This window comes from Ictalurus punctatus, chromosome 14, assembly GCF_001660625.3.
Source record: "Ictalurus punctatus breed USDA103 chromosome 14, Coco_2.0, whole genome shotgun sequence".
NCBI lineage: Eukaryota > Metazoa > Chordata > Actinopteri > Siluriformes > Ictaluridae > Ictalurus > Ictalurus punctatus.
In genome coordinates, this window is record NC_030429.2 from 14,982,170 (window position 1) to 14,998,362 (window position 16,193).

General features: G+C 38.7%; 1 protein-coding gene and 1 long non-coding RNA gene across 6 annotated transcripts in view; one reads left to right on the plus strand and one right to left on the minus strand.

Moving 5' to 3' along the window:
- Positions 1–13,708, plus strand: part of lrrk2 (leucine-rich repeat kinase 2) — a 33,478-nt gene extending 19,770 nt beyond the window's left edge. For 3 of the 5 annotated variants that reach the window (XM_053685631.1, XM_017485032.3, XM_053685632.1), the window contains exons 30-51: positions 23–150; positions 909–1,127; positions 1,264–1,465; positions 2,407–2,495; positions 2,590–2,771; positions 3,242–3,396; positions 3,630–3,776; positions 4,872–5,063; positions 5,181–5,327; positions 5,470–5,582; positions 6,061–6,251; positions 6,455–6,615; positions 6,879–7,049; positions 7,197–7,297; positions 7,391–7,615; positions 8,342–8,535; positions 8,643–8,715; positions 10,310–10,482; positions 10,644–10,796; positions 10,966–11,174; positions 12,070–12,153; positions 12,266–13,708. In XM_053685631.1, coding sequence (XP_053541606.1) covers positions 23–150; positions 909–1,127; positions 1,264–1,465; positions 2,407–2,495; positions 2,590–2,771; positions 3,242–3,396; positions 3,630–3,776; positions 4,872–5,063; positions 5,181–5,327; positions 5,470–5,582; positions 6,061–6,251; positions 6,455–6,615; positions 6,879–7,049; positions 7,197–7,297; positions 7,391–7,615; positions 8,342–8,535; positions 8,643–8,715; positions 10,310–10,482; positions 10,644–10,796; positions 10,966–11,174; positions 12,070–12,153; positions 12,266–12,387 — 3,431 coding nt within the window. In that variant the 3' untranslated portion in view covers positions 12,388–13,708. The remainder of the gene's footprint in view (positions 1–22; positions 151–908; positions 1,128–1,263; positions 1,466–2,406; positions 2,496–2,589; positions 2,772–3,241; positions 3,397–3,629; positions 3,777–4,871; positions 5,064–5,180; positions 5,328–5,469; positions 5,583–6,060; positions 6,252–6,454; positions 6,616–6,878; positions 7,050–7,196; positions 7,298–7,390; positions 7,616–8,341; positions 8,536–8,642; positions 8,716–10,309; positions 10,483–10,643; positions 10,797–10,965; positions 11,175–12,069; positions 12,154–12,265) is intronic. The other 2 variants (XM_053685634.1, XM_053685633.1) reach the window with 2 other exon arrangements.
- Positions 13,709–15,380: 1,672 nt separating this feature from the next.
- LOC108275192 (uncharacterized) lies at positions 15,381–16,190 on the minus strand. The gene is made up of 2 exons (XR_006983616.2): positions 16,000–16,190; positions 15,381–15,701 (listed from the first exon to the last, which is right to left on the minus strand). It is a non-coding gene; the product is annotated as an uncharacterized LOC108275192 (long non-coding RNA).
- Between the last annotated feature and the right edge of the window lie 3 nt (positions 16,191–16,193).

Sequence of the window (16,193 nt, forward strand, 5' to 3'; positions counted from 1 at the left end):
AAACTGTCTTGTGGTTGTGCAGGTGGAGAGGAGTACAGTGGCTTCCATTCTCAATTCATGAGCTCCAGAGCTCTCTACTTGGTGCTATACGACCTGAGTAAAGGAGCCAGTGAGCTGGACACCATCAGACCCTGGCTCTTCAATATCAAAGTGAGTTCAAATTTGTGCAATTTAAAAATGAACATGTCAAGCCCTATTTGTAATAATATGACCTAGATCGCTCTCTCCCTCAATATGTTCTATCACACTTCAAATATCCTTATAAAACAGAAACATCATTCTGCTTTTAACATATTAGTTTGATACTCTTGTGGTTGAAACGTTCATCTTCTCCTCAGATTCAGTTTCTTGGCCGATGAGATTCAGTACTTTACTGTGTGTGTGGTGTTGTTGGGATCATACAATTAACCTTTCTTTCTCCAAATATGACCAGCTGAATTATTGCCAAAGAGTTCTGTTTTTGTTTTGTCAGACCAGAGTATATTGTACCAAATAAGTTGTGATTTATCTAAGTTCTTTTGGGCACATACCTCTGTGCTTCTTTTTTTTTAGCAGAGGAGTTGTGCTTAGGGTGTAGGGATGTAAGAGATGATTGGGTTGCTTATTGTTCTCCATGTACTTCTTGTTAATGAAGCAGTTGTACTGACAGGGATGTTTAAGGTCTTTGCTATGGCTCTGTAGCTTTTTTCACTGAAGTGTTGTTTCATAATGTTGTCCCTGAACCCTTTCTCCTTCACCTTCACCATGATTGTTACTTGTTGCATGAAATCTTCTACACTAATGACAACCTCTTTTATTCCAAAAATAAAAGTGCCTGAATTATTATTTCCCCTCAATACAATGTGTCTGCCTTTCACTGATTTTCTTTCTGTAATACTGTGATTATATTCCCTATTTGGATTCCAAAGGCACTCGCCCCTGTCTCTCCTGTGATTCTGGTTGGCACTCATTTGGATGTATGTGAGGATGACCTGGTACAGGAGTGTGCGCTTAAGATCCAGGAGGAGGTGATGTCCCAGCCGCTTTTCCCAACCATTAGGGAGAGCCACATGCTGTGTGCCTGTGAAGAGTCAGACTCTATCAGCAGACTGCGCAAGGCCATCGCCAGAGAGGCCAGCAGCTTTAAGGTGACTTTTCTGTTAAAAGAAGCTGCTGAAAAAGGTTGAAAAGACCAATTATTCTAATTTTCCTGAACACAGAGGTCCGTTAAACATTTTTGGATATGTTATTTTCACATGTAAGTGACTTGCATCCTCTGTGCAGATCCAGGGGCAGCCGGTGATGGGGCAGCTGGTTCCAGATTGTTATGTTGAGCTGGAGCGGAGGATTCTGCAGGAGCGGTGCCGTGTGCCTGTTGAGTTTCCCGTGCTCAGACACCAACGCCTCCTGCAGCTCATTGAGGAGAGCCAGCTGCTGCTGGAAGAGGGAGAACTTTCTCACGCAGTTCGCTTCCTCAGTGAGACCGGTGAGAGAGCTTTCTGATTCTGCCTGTCTGTGTCTTGCATTTTAATTATTGTATCATACATCGCATTACGCTGTCCTGTCTAATTGCACTTTTTTGCTGCATGGTCTTGTCAAACTACACTACAGACCTACTTGGGCAGAATTCGTTTTACAAAGAGCAGGAATAATTACATTTCTTACATGTACTACTCAGTGGTTTATTGTGCAGATCAATGTTCGTGCTAGTCTCCCTCCATTCCCGAGGAAATGCCATCCGATATACTTAGTGTTTCTACAAACTTGTTATTTTTGACCACCGCCTGCACTGCATCCCCATGTTGTCATTACTTGGAACCCCTTACAAGGAAAGAAAAAAGTCAATCAAAGGAAGCACAATCCTACCAGATGATTAAGTTGACTATTGTATATTATATTATGGCATAATATCACGGTATTAATATTCTATTAATAAATTCATGATTCAACAATAAGATCATATCACTAGGTGTGTGACACTGACACTAAACTTTGAGTTTATACCAAAGTGAAACTAAAAACCTACTTTTCCCACATTCATTCATGTCTATCCATATGATGTGCGAGTTTTCACAAAAGGGGACATAACACAAATGTATATGTTATTACAGAGATCACCATGAGAAACTAATACCAACTTAATAGAGCTTTTTTGTGGTTCTATATGTAATGCCTTTGAGTTGCACTGTTTTTTACTTGAACACTGTGTAGTCTCATATATAGAACTAGGGCCTTTGATAACTATATATTTTTTCCCATATATACTGATATATGGATTAGATGGCAAAAGTCTAGGTCACTAGGCCATCTGTGTTTCTTCTAGTGACTCAGTTTATATGGTTCATATTACATTGCATGCGTAGATACTGTATTCACTGTTTGTGTTTAACTCACTCTGTGTGTGTGTGTGTGTGTGTGAAATCCCAGGTCTGCTGCTGCACTTTGATGATCCTGCATTGCAACTCAGAGACTTGTATCTCATTGATCCCCAGTGGCTCTGTAAAACCATCTCACAGGTCACATGCAAATACACCCTCAAATACACACAATAAATCAAGTACATCCAAACAGGTAGAGGTGTAATCTTTGTGTTGTGTTATTCGGTACTAGCTTCTGACTCAAAAGAGCCTGTGTGAGAACTCCAGAGGGGTGATGCAGCGCTCAGTTGTGGAGAAATTTCTCAGCAAGAGCTGCGGGTTCCCAGAAGGTCACCTCATTCACTATTTCAGACTGCTGGAAAAATTCCAAATTGCCTTGCCCTTGGGAGACGAGCAGCTACTGGTGCACTGCAGGTATGTATTACGTGCTGGACATTACTCCCATTCAAAACATATCCAGATACTTTGTATGCTTTTTATTATCTAAAATTGCATGTTATATGAATTTAGACTTTTTCTGCATATCATTGTAAAACAACGTAGGTGATTTGTTCATGTGTAGGAGTACCATGAGTAAAAAAGGATAAAACAATTATTAACATACAGCTCTAAAACTTTTAATGTTGATGAGCAAAATGATAGAATATACCATTTACAAACAAAATTAGAGCAAATATTCTTGATCTACGGAATTCATGCAGTATAGGACTGTTGCTTTTTGACTTAATTTGAGATTTTATGGAGAAATTTTCTAGACATATACCAGAAGCATGCTGCGTTTAGAATGGATTGCATCATGCATTGGCCCAAAGCTTATGCTATGGACATAACCTATGTTTAAAATGAGTCTTATGTCTCACTTTGTATAATGTTTTTCTGCATAGGTTGTCTGATCACAAGCCAGTGATTGAGATTCCTCACTGTGAGAATTCAGAGATCATTGTGAGAGTCTATGAGATGCCTTATTTCCCAATGGGCTTCTGGTCCAGACTGATCAGCCGGCTTCTGGAGGTCTCCTCATTAATGCTCCGGGGTAAAGGTAAGACTTTCCGGCTGAAATACTCTCATTGAAAGCTTGTTCACCAGTACAAACAAGCAAACACAAAACTAGGACACTCACTTTAAAAATGGTATGAACAGAAATAGCAACGTTTCTAAAGTAAAATTCAGAGGTGTTGTTATTCATGCATCTGAATATATGAGAGTTTAAAACATAAGTGTATGCATCGTATTAATATTATCAGCTCTATCACTTTCTATGATTGCCTACAGAGAAAACTTTGAGGCCAAACCGAATTTACTGGAGGACAGGGGTATACCTGAACTGGTCTGCTGAGGCGTACTATCTAGTGGAAGCCTCCTTGGACGTGAGCAGCCCTGCCAGCTTTGTTAGGATCACTGTGCCTTGCTCCCGTAAAGGTGCGTTAGTAGGAAGCTGTAGGAAACTTTTTAGCGAGCTCTGATTGGTTCCTGTGTTATACATTTTTTTTTATTCATCTTTGTCTTTCAGTCATTTGAGTTTGATACAGTAGGTTATTTATGGTGCTGATAAAGGTGTTTATGGTGGTGTTAGCAGTACCCAATATTACACCTCAAAAACATATTCACCATTCAGAGTTCGTTTAAGGATTTTTTTTTTTTTTTGGTGTTCAAAGGCTTGGTTTTAGAGTAAGAGCTGGTACAATAGACTTCAACAGGGCATAATTACATTACACACCAATGCAGGAAAGTAATATTCACCAACAGTTGGTCAATTAATTCCATTTTATAGTGAGATCTGATAAAGAGCAGATCTTTTATAGAGGCCTTATAACTTACCTGGGATTATTTTACTGCTCTACACGTGATTGAATGTTGAAGTTAGTGATGCATTCCTCTGCAGTTAAGCATTAACTAGAGCATGGGTACATGGGTATGGCAAGGAAGCCAAATTTGTAAAAACGTCTCATATAATACCTTGTATACGCTGTACTTTCCATGAAATATAACTCCAGAGGACTGCCATTAAGAATAGTCTGTAGAACAACTAATGAAAACTCTTTCCAAGACAGTTTCCATCCAGAAACCACTACCTTTAGTTTAAAATGATGCTAGAAATAAGATATCATGAAGCTCTTTTTAGTCAACATTTAACTGAAGACAATTTTTCTAAAAGCAGTAGAATGAGGCCTCACTTTTGGCACCAAGTGCATTCAATGTACAAAGACATTGTCTTGATCTCCATATCTACATCATTATTTCTTTGTCATTGTTTCAGGTAACTCTGCAATTCAAAATTTCTGATCTGTTTTTATGCTCTTGATACATGTACATGACCATTTCTTCATTAACCCATTAACGCAAAACAACTCCTATGGTAATCATCGAGAGGTCATTTTTCTAAATGTACCAAAAATTTGACAAACAAAAAACTCTTTTAAACAAATCTTAATAAAACACTGAGTAAAATTGCATTTTAATATGCAATGTTGGAGGATTTCTGCGATGGAGTTGAGCTGTCTGCCGTTTCTGTAGGTCATGTGTTGTTAGGCCAGGTGGTTGATCATATTGACTCTGTGCTGGAGGAGTGGTTTCCTGGCCTCCTCAACACTGATATACAAGGTGATGGGGAAACACTGCTGAAGAGGTGGGCAATGTACAGCTTCGACGACACACAGGACTGGAACAAGATTCTGCTGCAGGATCTGCTCAAACAAACTCATAAAAGTATCACCAATATGTCCATCTAAATATGTCCTTTGCATGAATTAGAACCAAAATACTTCACTTCATTCCTTATTCAATATGTTTACTTTTTAAATTGTACTTTTCGGACGTTTCTAGATGGTCTGTTGGTGAACCCAGAGGACCCTCACTGTACAATCCCCACCTCCCAGATCTGCCCTGACCTCATGCTGAGTGACCAACCAGCTAATATTATGTTGGACCCTGAGGAGTTAGAAATGGATCTTTCCAACGACTACCTGCTTGGTCAGTAGACACCAATAAGCAATTCAGTAGCAGTATGTAATCATTTACGTACAATGTATTTGAATAGATGTGATTAGTGAGATGTGTTTGACTACAGGTAGAGGAGGTTATTCACTTTAATGGTCTGCTGTTTTGACTACAGGAAATGGAGGCTTTGGCACAGTGTACAGAGCAATTTACAAAAATGAAGATGTTGCTATGAAGATTTTCAACAAACATGCATCCGATCTGTATGTTCATAGATTAATAAGACAGGTAATCTTCTGACTCGTTGGTCTGCAATAACACTTTTAATTTCTTGGGCTCATCTACAGCACTTCCTACACAGCGGTCTGTCTGATCCACTACACATTCCAAAACAAAAACTAATGTTCTAGTTTATTTTCCACCAACTTGAGAAATGAATAGAATGTAACGCAGCAGTAAAGCTACTTCGTCTGATCCATTGTTTAGTTCCACGGTTCTCAAAGTGAGGTGGTCCACAAAGCATGAGTCTGTGATTTTGAGTTTGAAATGAGAACAAATTTATTTAATTTATTATTTAGTTCCTACAGTATTGGACCACTTTGACTGGTCACTTGGGTTTAAGTCAAACCTCAGTAAACTCAAAGCGGGCTTATAAATAATGTCAGAAATTTGAATAAATATGTGTTCTTTTTGTGGAAAAATGACATTTTATATAATACGCTCCTCAAATGTCCAGCAGTTAGAACGTGTTGTGCTGATTTTGCAGGAATTGGCTGTATTAGGCAAATTGCACCATCCCAGTTTGGTGGATCTACTGGCTGCAGGAAACTCCCCCCATATGCTGGTCATGGAACTAGCTCCATGCGGTTCTCTCGACTCACTGTTTGAACATGAGAACGGCAGCCTGAATCGCAAACTGCAGCACAGGATTGCACTACAGGTGGCTGATGGTCTCAGGTAGGCATAAAGCACACACTCACATGTCTATAGGAATGAATGCACCCATTGCTGCAGTTAGGGGAAATTCACTGAATACTATTACAGTTAATATGCTGTGTTTGGCATGTCTCTCTCTCTTTCTCTCTCTCACTCTCTCTCTCTCTCTCTCTCTCTCTCTCTCTCACTCTCTCTCTCTCACTCTCTCTCACGTTCTGATCCAGATATTTGCACTCTTCAATGATAATCTACCGGGACCTGAAACCTCACAATGTGCTGCTGTTCAGTCTTAAGACTGACTCTGAGATGATAGCTAAGCTCACTGACTATGGCATCGCTCAGTACTGCTGCAGTATGGGAGTCAAGAGCTCTGAAGGCACTCCAGGTACCACTTCACATGAATAAAAGAAGAGGACCAAAAAACTGAACAACCTGGCCAGTTGTGTTTTACCATTTTGACATTTTACCAGGTTTTAGATGCTGCATAAAAGGGTTACGTCCAGACTAGACAGATGGCTCTGTTTACAGTACATTTTCACTGCTTTCATTCACCAAATCTGTGTGCACTCAGAGCAGTAATTAAAATGTCGTTTCTATTGTCCTGGTCTATGGTTATTGCTGAATTGTTTGCTCTGTGGTTCCTTGCAGGGTTCAGAGCACCAGAGGTTGCTCGTGGTAACGTGATCTATAACGTTCAGGCGGATATTTATTCGTTTGGTCTGCTGCTATATGATCTTTTGACCTGCGGAGAGAGAATATCAGATGGTCTGAAGTTCCCCAGCGAGTTTGATGAAATAGCCGTGCAGGGAAAGCTACTGGGTAATGTCAGACATTAGACGACAAGAGATTCCGACTAATCATGTCTGTATATATCAAGGTCTTTGTATATAAAGTGTGAAACTTTCTTTAGATTTTTGGCATCCTTACTCGACAACAGTATAATTGTCTTTGTTACTGTTCTTCTAGACCCAGTGAAACACTACAGATGTTCACCCTGGCCAAGGTTTCAGAACCTAATGAAGAAGTGTCTAAGAGAGAACCCAGAGAGCAGACCCACATCTGCACAGGTAAGCCACTGAGAATCATATATTGCTCAGAACCTACTGATGATTTCTGAGTGTGTATGTCACTTTTGCTTGTCTGTGTGTGTTCCTCTGTAGGTGTTTGACTGTCTGAATTCAGCAGAGATGCTGTGTCTGATTAGTGAGCTGACTCTGCCTGGGCTGTCCTGCGAATGTTTCACTGTCTCATGTCCCAGTGGCAGTTTGGGTGGAAGTGTGAATGGTGGTGCTGGGGCTCAAGTGTGGATGGGAGGTGGCAGTAGCAGCCTGAAGCTTGGCTTTGTCACGTGTGTGGATGTAGAGACAGAGAAACGGTCCACACAGGTAATGAGGAACAGTAATATAGTTAAGCTATAGCTATTATCCTGCTTTGCACCACTTCTATTTAACATAATCTATTATGTTACATTCTATTCAGCATGTTAACTAATTATGACTTATTATTAACGATTTATTCTAAACAATTTTTATATAGGGTCACTGCACATTCTTACAAACGCTCTGCCACTTTGCTTATGACTTTACTTATGACTACTACAGATTTTTATACTGCTCATCACACATGCCTAATGTACAATTGTACAGGTTGCATGCCAACCTGTAATATATTTCATACAGTTAATATGTACAGGAATCTAAATCTGCAAATAACTCAGAATATTTAATTAATATTTAATAACTCATATTTATATATACATATTTATTCCCTATTATTTGTGGTATATTATGAGTTTATTGTGCACTTTTAAAGTCTTGTGAACTGTTAAGTCTTAGTCCTCCCTGTTGCTCTTATGATGTGACTGTTGTGACATCACATTTCCCCTTGGGGATCAATAAAGTACTCACTATCTCTATCTCGGTGTCTAAGGGTAGTCATGGTTCTATCTAGTAGCCAGTAAGCATTTTTCCCCCTGTAGGTGTAGCTAATCATTTCGGTTATAACAGAATAAAAGGCTTTCCCATAGGCTACATTAGCATTTCAGGTTCACTGATATTCAGGCTTATTTAACCATCAGGCTAATAATTGTTGCATGTGTATTTCTCTGTCAGGAGATTGACCAAAGCCCCGTCCTCTGCCTGGTGACTGTCAGAGTGCCTGGAGAGGTCCACGACTGGTTAGTTGCAGGAACACAGAGTGGCTCACTGTTGGTTATGGACACAAGGAACATTACAGTTTTGCATTGTTTACAGAGCGCAAAAGATGCAGTGACCTCACTTTTCTTCCACACACCTTCTCAACGCAGGTGCAGGATTACATCTGCTGTCATGAGTTGGGGTTGGGATAAGATGAAATTATTAGTCTATGTGTTATTGCAGTTTTACTGTATATGTGATATTTTTTTCTTATCAGCTGCTTAAAGAACCACCTATTAGTGGGAACAGCAGATGGAATGCTTGTCATTTATGAAGATTCAGTTATCAAGGTATTCTGCATTTTCCTTAAAGCTCACTTACAGTTGCCATCAAAATTATTCAACCCCCATTGCAAATCAAGTTTATTGTGAATATTTATAGACTTTCAGCTGTTTGCAATGAACAAATCAAACAAAAGCAATTGAAATAGTTCAATACAACGAATGCTTCAAGTGGTTTCCCCAAATTCAACTGAAAATGCAGCTTATAATGACTTCTCCAGTTTCAAAGTTATTCAACCTCCTGAATAGAATCCCTCACAACAGCACAAATATGCAAAACGGGTGTTGTCTCAAGCACACCTGAAGCAATTAATCAAGGGCTTCATTATTTGCACCAGGTGTGCTTGAGCTGGAATACATAAAATATCTGAACTGGCCAGGGGTGGAAAATGAATGAAATACCTGAACTGGCCAGGGGTGGAAAATGAATGAAATACCTGAACTGGCTAGGGGCAGAAAATTATTGATATACCTGGACAGGGCAGAAAAAATAAGCTATCAATGGATGCAACCAGATTTCTGAGAAGGCAGGTTGTGAAAAACCCTCGAGTGACTGCAAAAGACCTGCAGCAAGACCTGGTGGCAACAGGCACTGAGGTTTCAGTGAGCACAGTAAGGCTCATACTAAACGCAGAAGGTTTCCATGCCAGAACTCCAAGACGTACACCACTACTGACCGGAAAGCACAAGAAACGTCGTCTCAAAATCATAAATAAGCCACAGAAGTTTTGGGATTCTGTTCTATGGAGCGATGAAACAAAACTGGAACTTTTTGGCACGATGGATCAGTGGTATGTCTGGAGGAAAAATAATGAAGAAAGAACACTCTGTCCACGGTCAATCATGGTGGTGGCTCGGTGATGCTCTAGGGCTGCTTTGCATCATCTGGTACTGGAAACTTGCAGCATGTGGAAGGCAAGATGGATTAAGTGAAGTATCAGGAAATCCTAGGAGAAAATGTCATGCTGTCTGTCAGGAAGCTGAAGCTTTGGCATCATTGGACCTTCCAACAGGACAATGAGCCCAAGCATACCTCAAATTTCACCAAGGCTTGGTTGCAGAAGAAGTCCTGGAAGATTCTACAGGGCCATCACAGTCAACTGACTTGAACTCCATAGAAAATATCTGGAGGAATTTGAAGAAGGCAGTTGCAGCACGCAAACCCAAGAATATTACTGAACTGAAGGCCATTGCTCATGAGGAATGGACTAAGATTCCTCAGGAATACTGCCAGAAGCTATGCATCTCATTTGCAGCAGGTCATAACAGCAAAAGGATGCTCTACTAAGTACTAAAGTTGCTTGCCGTGAAGGGGTTGAATAATTTTGGAACTGGAGAAATCATTATAAGTTGTATTTTCAGTTGAATTTGGGGAAATTATTTCAATTGCTTTTGTTTGATTTCTTCATTGCAAACAATTTTGACAATAAACCTGATTTGCAATGGGGGTTGAATAATTCTGATTGCAACTGTACTTCTATTCTCCTGTTGAGAAAATACTTATACTACTAACAATATGTATGTGTAAGGATTTCAAGATAGTTGCAGCCATTAATTTTTTTAGCCTTCAACAACTCTGTCTTTCTGGTCTTTTACTACCCAGTGTGGTTATGGTGCTCCAGTTAAGCTTGTGCAGGTTGGGAATGTGAACACACCCCTGATGTGTCTGGCTCCATCTGGCCACTATCAGGACCGTACCACTCTGTGGGCTGGCTGTGGCACCAGGGTGCTCTCTCTAACTGTGGACTATGACATCTCTAAGAGTATAGACACCAGGTACACATTTGATCAGTTAGTGTCCATACAGCTTCCTTATTTTTTTCCCTATATATTTCTTACATTGCTTGGGTAGGATGATTTTTTTTTTGATTTAGTGGTTCACAAGGTACTGAAGGGCAGATACTTCATGTTGTTCTTGCTTTGCATTACTTGAACAGTCAGCAGCTTCTGTCCAGCAGTATGGCATGTATCTCTCGGCTAGTCGTTGAGAAATATGTTTATTTGAGCAAAAATGGAGGTCACAGTGTAGAGGTATGGGATAAGAAGAGTGGGAAGATGATTGACTTCATTGACTGTGTGCAGTTACTCAGGTGAGACTGCATTCACATGCAATAACACATATGCATGTATGTAATATGTATGTGGTTTATAGTGAACTAAATGTCAGTCTGTAATAAAGTCATAATAATCATAATCACCATTCTGAGTATTGGTATACTGGATGATTATTGTTATATGGATTGTCTTGTGTGCAAACAGGAAGGTCAGAGCTGTGAGGACTGACATTTCTAAAGAAATGGAGTCATTATTGGCTCGTGTGAAGGCTTTGCTGGTACAGCATAATGGCACACTGTGGATAGGCACTGGATCTGGACAGATCCTACTGGTGGACCTGTCTACACGTCAACTACTGCAGGTTATCAGCCCTGGCTGCCATTCAGTGTGCACTATGGCCTCTGTGCTGATCGGTACTTGTCCTTTGATGTATTTTTTTGATTATATATTTAATGGTTAAATATAGCATAACCATATACAGTGCTGTGAAAAAGTATTTGCTTGTTTTCTTCTGCATTTGTGTATATTTCGTAGTAATTGTTTCAGAAATTAAAAGAAAATCTAAGATAAAACAAAGGCAACCTGAGTAAATGCAAAATACAGTTTTTAAATGATAATGTTATTTATTGAAGCAAAAAAATAATCCAATACCAACTGGGCCCGTGTGAAAATATTTTTGCCCCTGTAGGTACTAATTCCCCAAATCTATGAAACTGTATTCATAATGGGATTCAGCTGGACTAGACGTAACCAGGCCTGCAAACACCGTTCAGTCAAATCAACACTTAAATAGAACTTTTTCAACAGCATGAAGTTGGATAAAAGGTCTTACCCAGTGTGCCAAAACTGAAAGAAAGTCCAGAAATGATGAGGAAGAAGGTCGTTGAAACACATTAGTCTGGGAAGCGTTACAAAGCTATTTCAAAGGATTGGGGACTCCAAAGAACCACAGTGAGAGCCATTATCTCCAAATGGAAAAACTCTGTACAGTAGTGAACCTTCCCAGAAGTGGCCTTCCAAAATTCCTCCAAGACCAAATTAATTAATTTTTCACATGGGTGATAGGTATTGGATAACTTTTTTTGTTTAAATAAAAATAAATAAATAAAAACTGTATTGTGTGTTTACTCAGGTTGCCTTTGTTTTATGTTTATGCCTTTGTTAAGATGGATTGTATGAGATATACACAAAAACAGAAGAAATCTTTTTCACAGCACTGTATGATGCTGTCACTTAACTTCCTACCATTGTAAAACTCAGTTACTTTCCATGATACAAGACAAACAGTTACTTTATTAACTATTATAGAAACACAAGGCCAAAAAAAAAGTGTGATTCTGATGTTGGGAAGACGTGTTCACATGTCACAAGAGAAAATCAAGTCTCAAACAAGTAAGAACATTATTGTGGGATTCAGTCTCCATTATCTCAGTGAGTATGTACATCTCCACAGGCCTTTTCATCCCTTATTATTTATCCCTGTCTCTGTGTCTGTGTGTGACAGATAAAGATGCTGTGTTGATGATCTGGAGTAGTACGCTGTCTCAGGAAGTAAAGCATCTGAACAGACACTGTGAGCTGAGAGAGCAGATTGCATACAAAATGCAAAAACAGGCCCATGACTAAACTTTATCTTTATTTGAACATCTGCCAAACCTGACATTAGTGTAAACTTCACCACTACATTGTTCACTAATTGTGAATTTATGTCATTTCATTGGAAATGAAAAAGGGAACCATGTGTGTACTCACTCTGTTGGTAGGAATGTTGCACAATTAAGGAAAAGCTCTTTTTATACTCATTTTTAGGTAACATTTTGTTTGTATACCACCTTTCTTCACAATTTAAAAGCTAACTTGTCTCTGGAGAAATAATTTTTCATTAAATTTCATAATATTCATTTTGAACATTTAAAATGACCTCTACATATGCATGATTTTACATACACTGTTCTTGTAAATTTATTTTAAAATCACGTAGATCAGGCTGCTGGAGAATTGTGAAAGTGGTATAGAATGGTCATTCTGGCATGAAATCTTTCATATGTGCAATCACATCAGTGATCCTCAAGCTTGATATCAGTTTAGTGATTACATTGTAGACTAGGGTGGAACCAAAGAGTGGATGACTGTAGAGATGGTGGATGAGGGGCTTGCAACATTATATGACTGAACAATCCATGTTACTGTAAACTGTAAGGTGCAATAGAATGTTTGTTTTCTGTCCCATTACATGTCAATCCTAAAAAAAAACCTAAAAAAAAAAAACAGAAAAAGATTGGATCGGTTGATTTCAGGGTATATTACGTATGATTATATAATACTACCATCATAATAATTATAAAATAACACTATGTTTAGAATTATGTAATACATATTGTATATCAGATTGATTTGCTCAAACCCCCCCCCCCCCCCCTTTTTTTTTAAAGTGTACAGATGTGTTTACACTTTGGTACAGGTTATTTTGCAAAGGGATTATAACTTTGTTACTGGAACTAATAAGCCAAAGATAGAGAATTTACAACTCTGAACAATGTATTTCTTGTTTTTTTACTCAAAATATGAACATGCATGCCATTGTGATTTTTGTACTGTTATTGTTCTGTTATGAAAAAATAATTATTGAACTTTTATTTTTGTCATTATAAATTATCTTTCTATTTTACATTTAGTCGTGTATTCTATGCAAGGATCTCAAGATACATTTACAGACGTCATAGAAGTGGATTAGTTGCTGGATAGACATAAAAGCCTAACAAAACCTTACATGCATATAGTACATACTATGAATTGATGAATTCCAGTTTCACTGGTACTGATTTTTCATTGTCACAATGTCTTGGTAAAACAGGTCACTATGTTCATCACGGACTGCACCAAGATTTGCATGGAAGAAGTCGAAGTGTGAAAGTAGTGAACATTAAAGTGTGAACATTAATCTGTAGTGACATTTTGCATGCTTTGGTTTTGTATGCTTGGTGCATTTTTTCCCCATCCAGCTGGATGCAGTATGGTTCTCTATAGTTTTCAACAACATTCTTCCATAAAATTTTCTCCAGCCACACTAAAAACTCTTCAAACAGCATGTAATAGATGTGCTGTTTGATTTGTGGACCAACTTAAATTCCTTCCTTTATCTTGGCATCAGTTACTTTTGGGAAAATATCTGTATAAAGTATTAAAATCCTTGCATATATAAATTCCTTCATCAGCCCAAGGAGCGAAATAAATCTTTTTTTGACAGATGCTTCATGTGACATGATTTTGTGTCTTACAGCTTGACTGGTCCTTAACACAGATTCTTTAGCACAGATGTCCCTTTCACAAATGAAGCAACAGTACTTGTATGCGAGCTGCATTCTTCACTTCAGCAAAACTGCTTTCAGATCACCACAGATGTTCCAGTTTTAGCTGCTGCAATTATGTTTTTCAATAAGATTTCCATATTCAGATACATTTCCTTCATGTGTACTGCATAGCCAGTTGGTACTGAAGGATAGACGTTGACGGTATTCAATAAAAAGATACCACTCTTGTGGGTCATGTTCAACTAATCACTCAGTGCAGAAACACATATTGTCATCCTGACCAAAGAAAATGGTCTCCTTGCTATATGTGAAAGACTGAAATTTTGTTATCACTGGGAGTTCTTTAGGTTTTTTATTTATACCAGCCTTGGACTCAGTAACTCAATCCCTCAACAAATCGTTAAACTCAGACTGTGTTACAAAACAAGGCTTAATACATGCAGCTGGTACAAAATCTGGATCTTTCTCTTTCCAATTTGGCCATGTGCATCTTGGTATCTTCATCTGTGCCCTTTATGCTCCATATCTCTGTTGGTATCTATACTGGCGCTCTATATATCATGCAGCACTGACAGTGGATTTTTTTATTACTAGCAGAGACACTGGTCAGACCAATCTGTTACCTGACCCCACTGCCCTCAGTAGCTCTTAGCCAAGCTCTAGATTGACAGCACATGTTGCACAACATATGTGATAAACCCAGCCTTTGTCTTTGTCACCAGTTTCAAAACCAAAGTTTTAGGCTTTCTTAATAACTGCTAAATGCTCTGTCTGAGGTTTAAGTGTATACTTGGTTCAAATGTAACAGCATGCGTTGTAGCTCATCTGACACTGGTGTGACATTCCTGTTATAGAAATACTATACTAATCTAATACTGCCCATGTATGCCCAAATCTAAGCATTTCCACTGTGTTGTGTAAGCTACATGCCCAGGCATGTCTGGACACAGTAAACAAAACATTTCATCATTTGCATTGTGGGGAATATTGAAAATTTGGATTGAAAACACACAAATAGAAAAGTGTTGAACTGCAAACTGTTTGATATTTAAAATTTGTTGAAGAATTTCTTATGAATCTCTCAACCAGCTTCATGGTGGAGCACTTGGCTGCTTCTTCTAACTTCCAAAAGAAACCTATCTGTTTAGGGAAACGATTTTAAATTTAAAAACTAACTTAAGGAAAAACTACTTATTAAAATACCTTTTTTTTTAAATTCAGAAGTAAATGTATATATGGATATTGACTTTACTATTTACACTTGCTAAATTTCAACCATAAGCCTTTATCAAAATGTCGACAGCAATAAAAATTATGCATTAATTTAATGAGGATATATTTATGAGACAAACTATGGAACACATGCTGTATAACCAACATAGACTCACAGTTCATGTTAATATTAACATCTGTACAACTACTCATTCAAGCAGTTAACAGCTAATCACATGGAAGCTGTGCAGTGAATACAACCCTGCAGATACAGGTCAAAAGCTTTGGTTAATGTCCACATCAAACATCAGAATGAGGAAAAATGTGATCTCAGCGACTTTGACTGTAGCATGGTTGACGCTGAAAGATGGGCTGGTTTGAGTATTTCAGAAACGGCTGAGCTCCATGCAAAATTTCCTAGAGTTTACACAGAATGATGCAATCAATCAATCAATCAATCAGTCAATCAATCACCAGTCAGTAGCAGTTCTGTGGGTGGAAAAGCTTTGTTGATTAGAAAGATCAGAGGAGAATGACCAGCCTTGTTCGAGCTGACAGGAAGTCTACAGTAACTCAAATAACCACTCTTTACAACCACGGTGAGTAGTAAAGCATCTCCAGAACGCAACATGCTAAATTTCGAAGCAGATGGCTTACAACAGCAGACGACCACATCTATCATCAACGAACAAGCATCTGAAGCGACACTGCTCACCAAAAGTGCATTGATGAAGACTGGTAAAAGACCAGGGCGACTCTGTCCTGCTTGGATAAATGGATAATAGCATGCATGCGCAGGGAGGGGTACAGGTGCGCCTATTAAAGTGACCGACGAATGTATGAAATAATAGGAACACCTCCGATAGAGGGCGCCATGATGCTGAGTCGTTGTGCCTTTACAGAACAGGC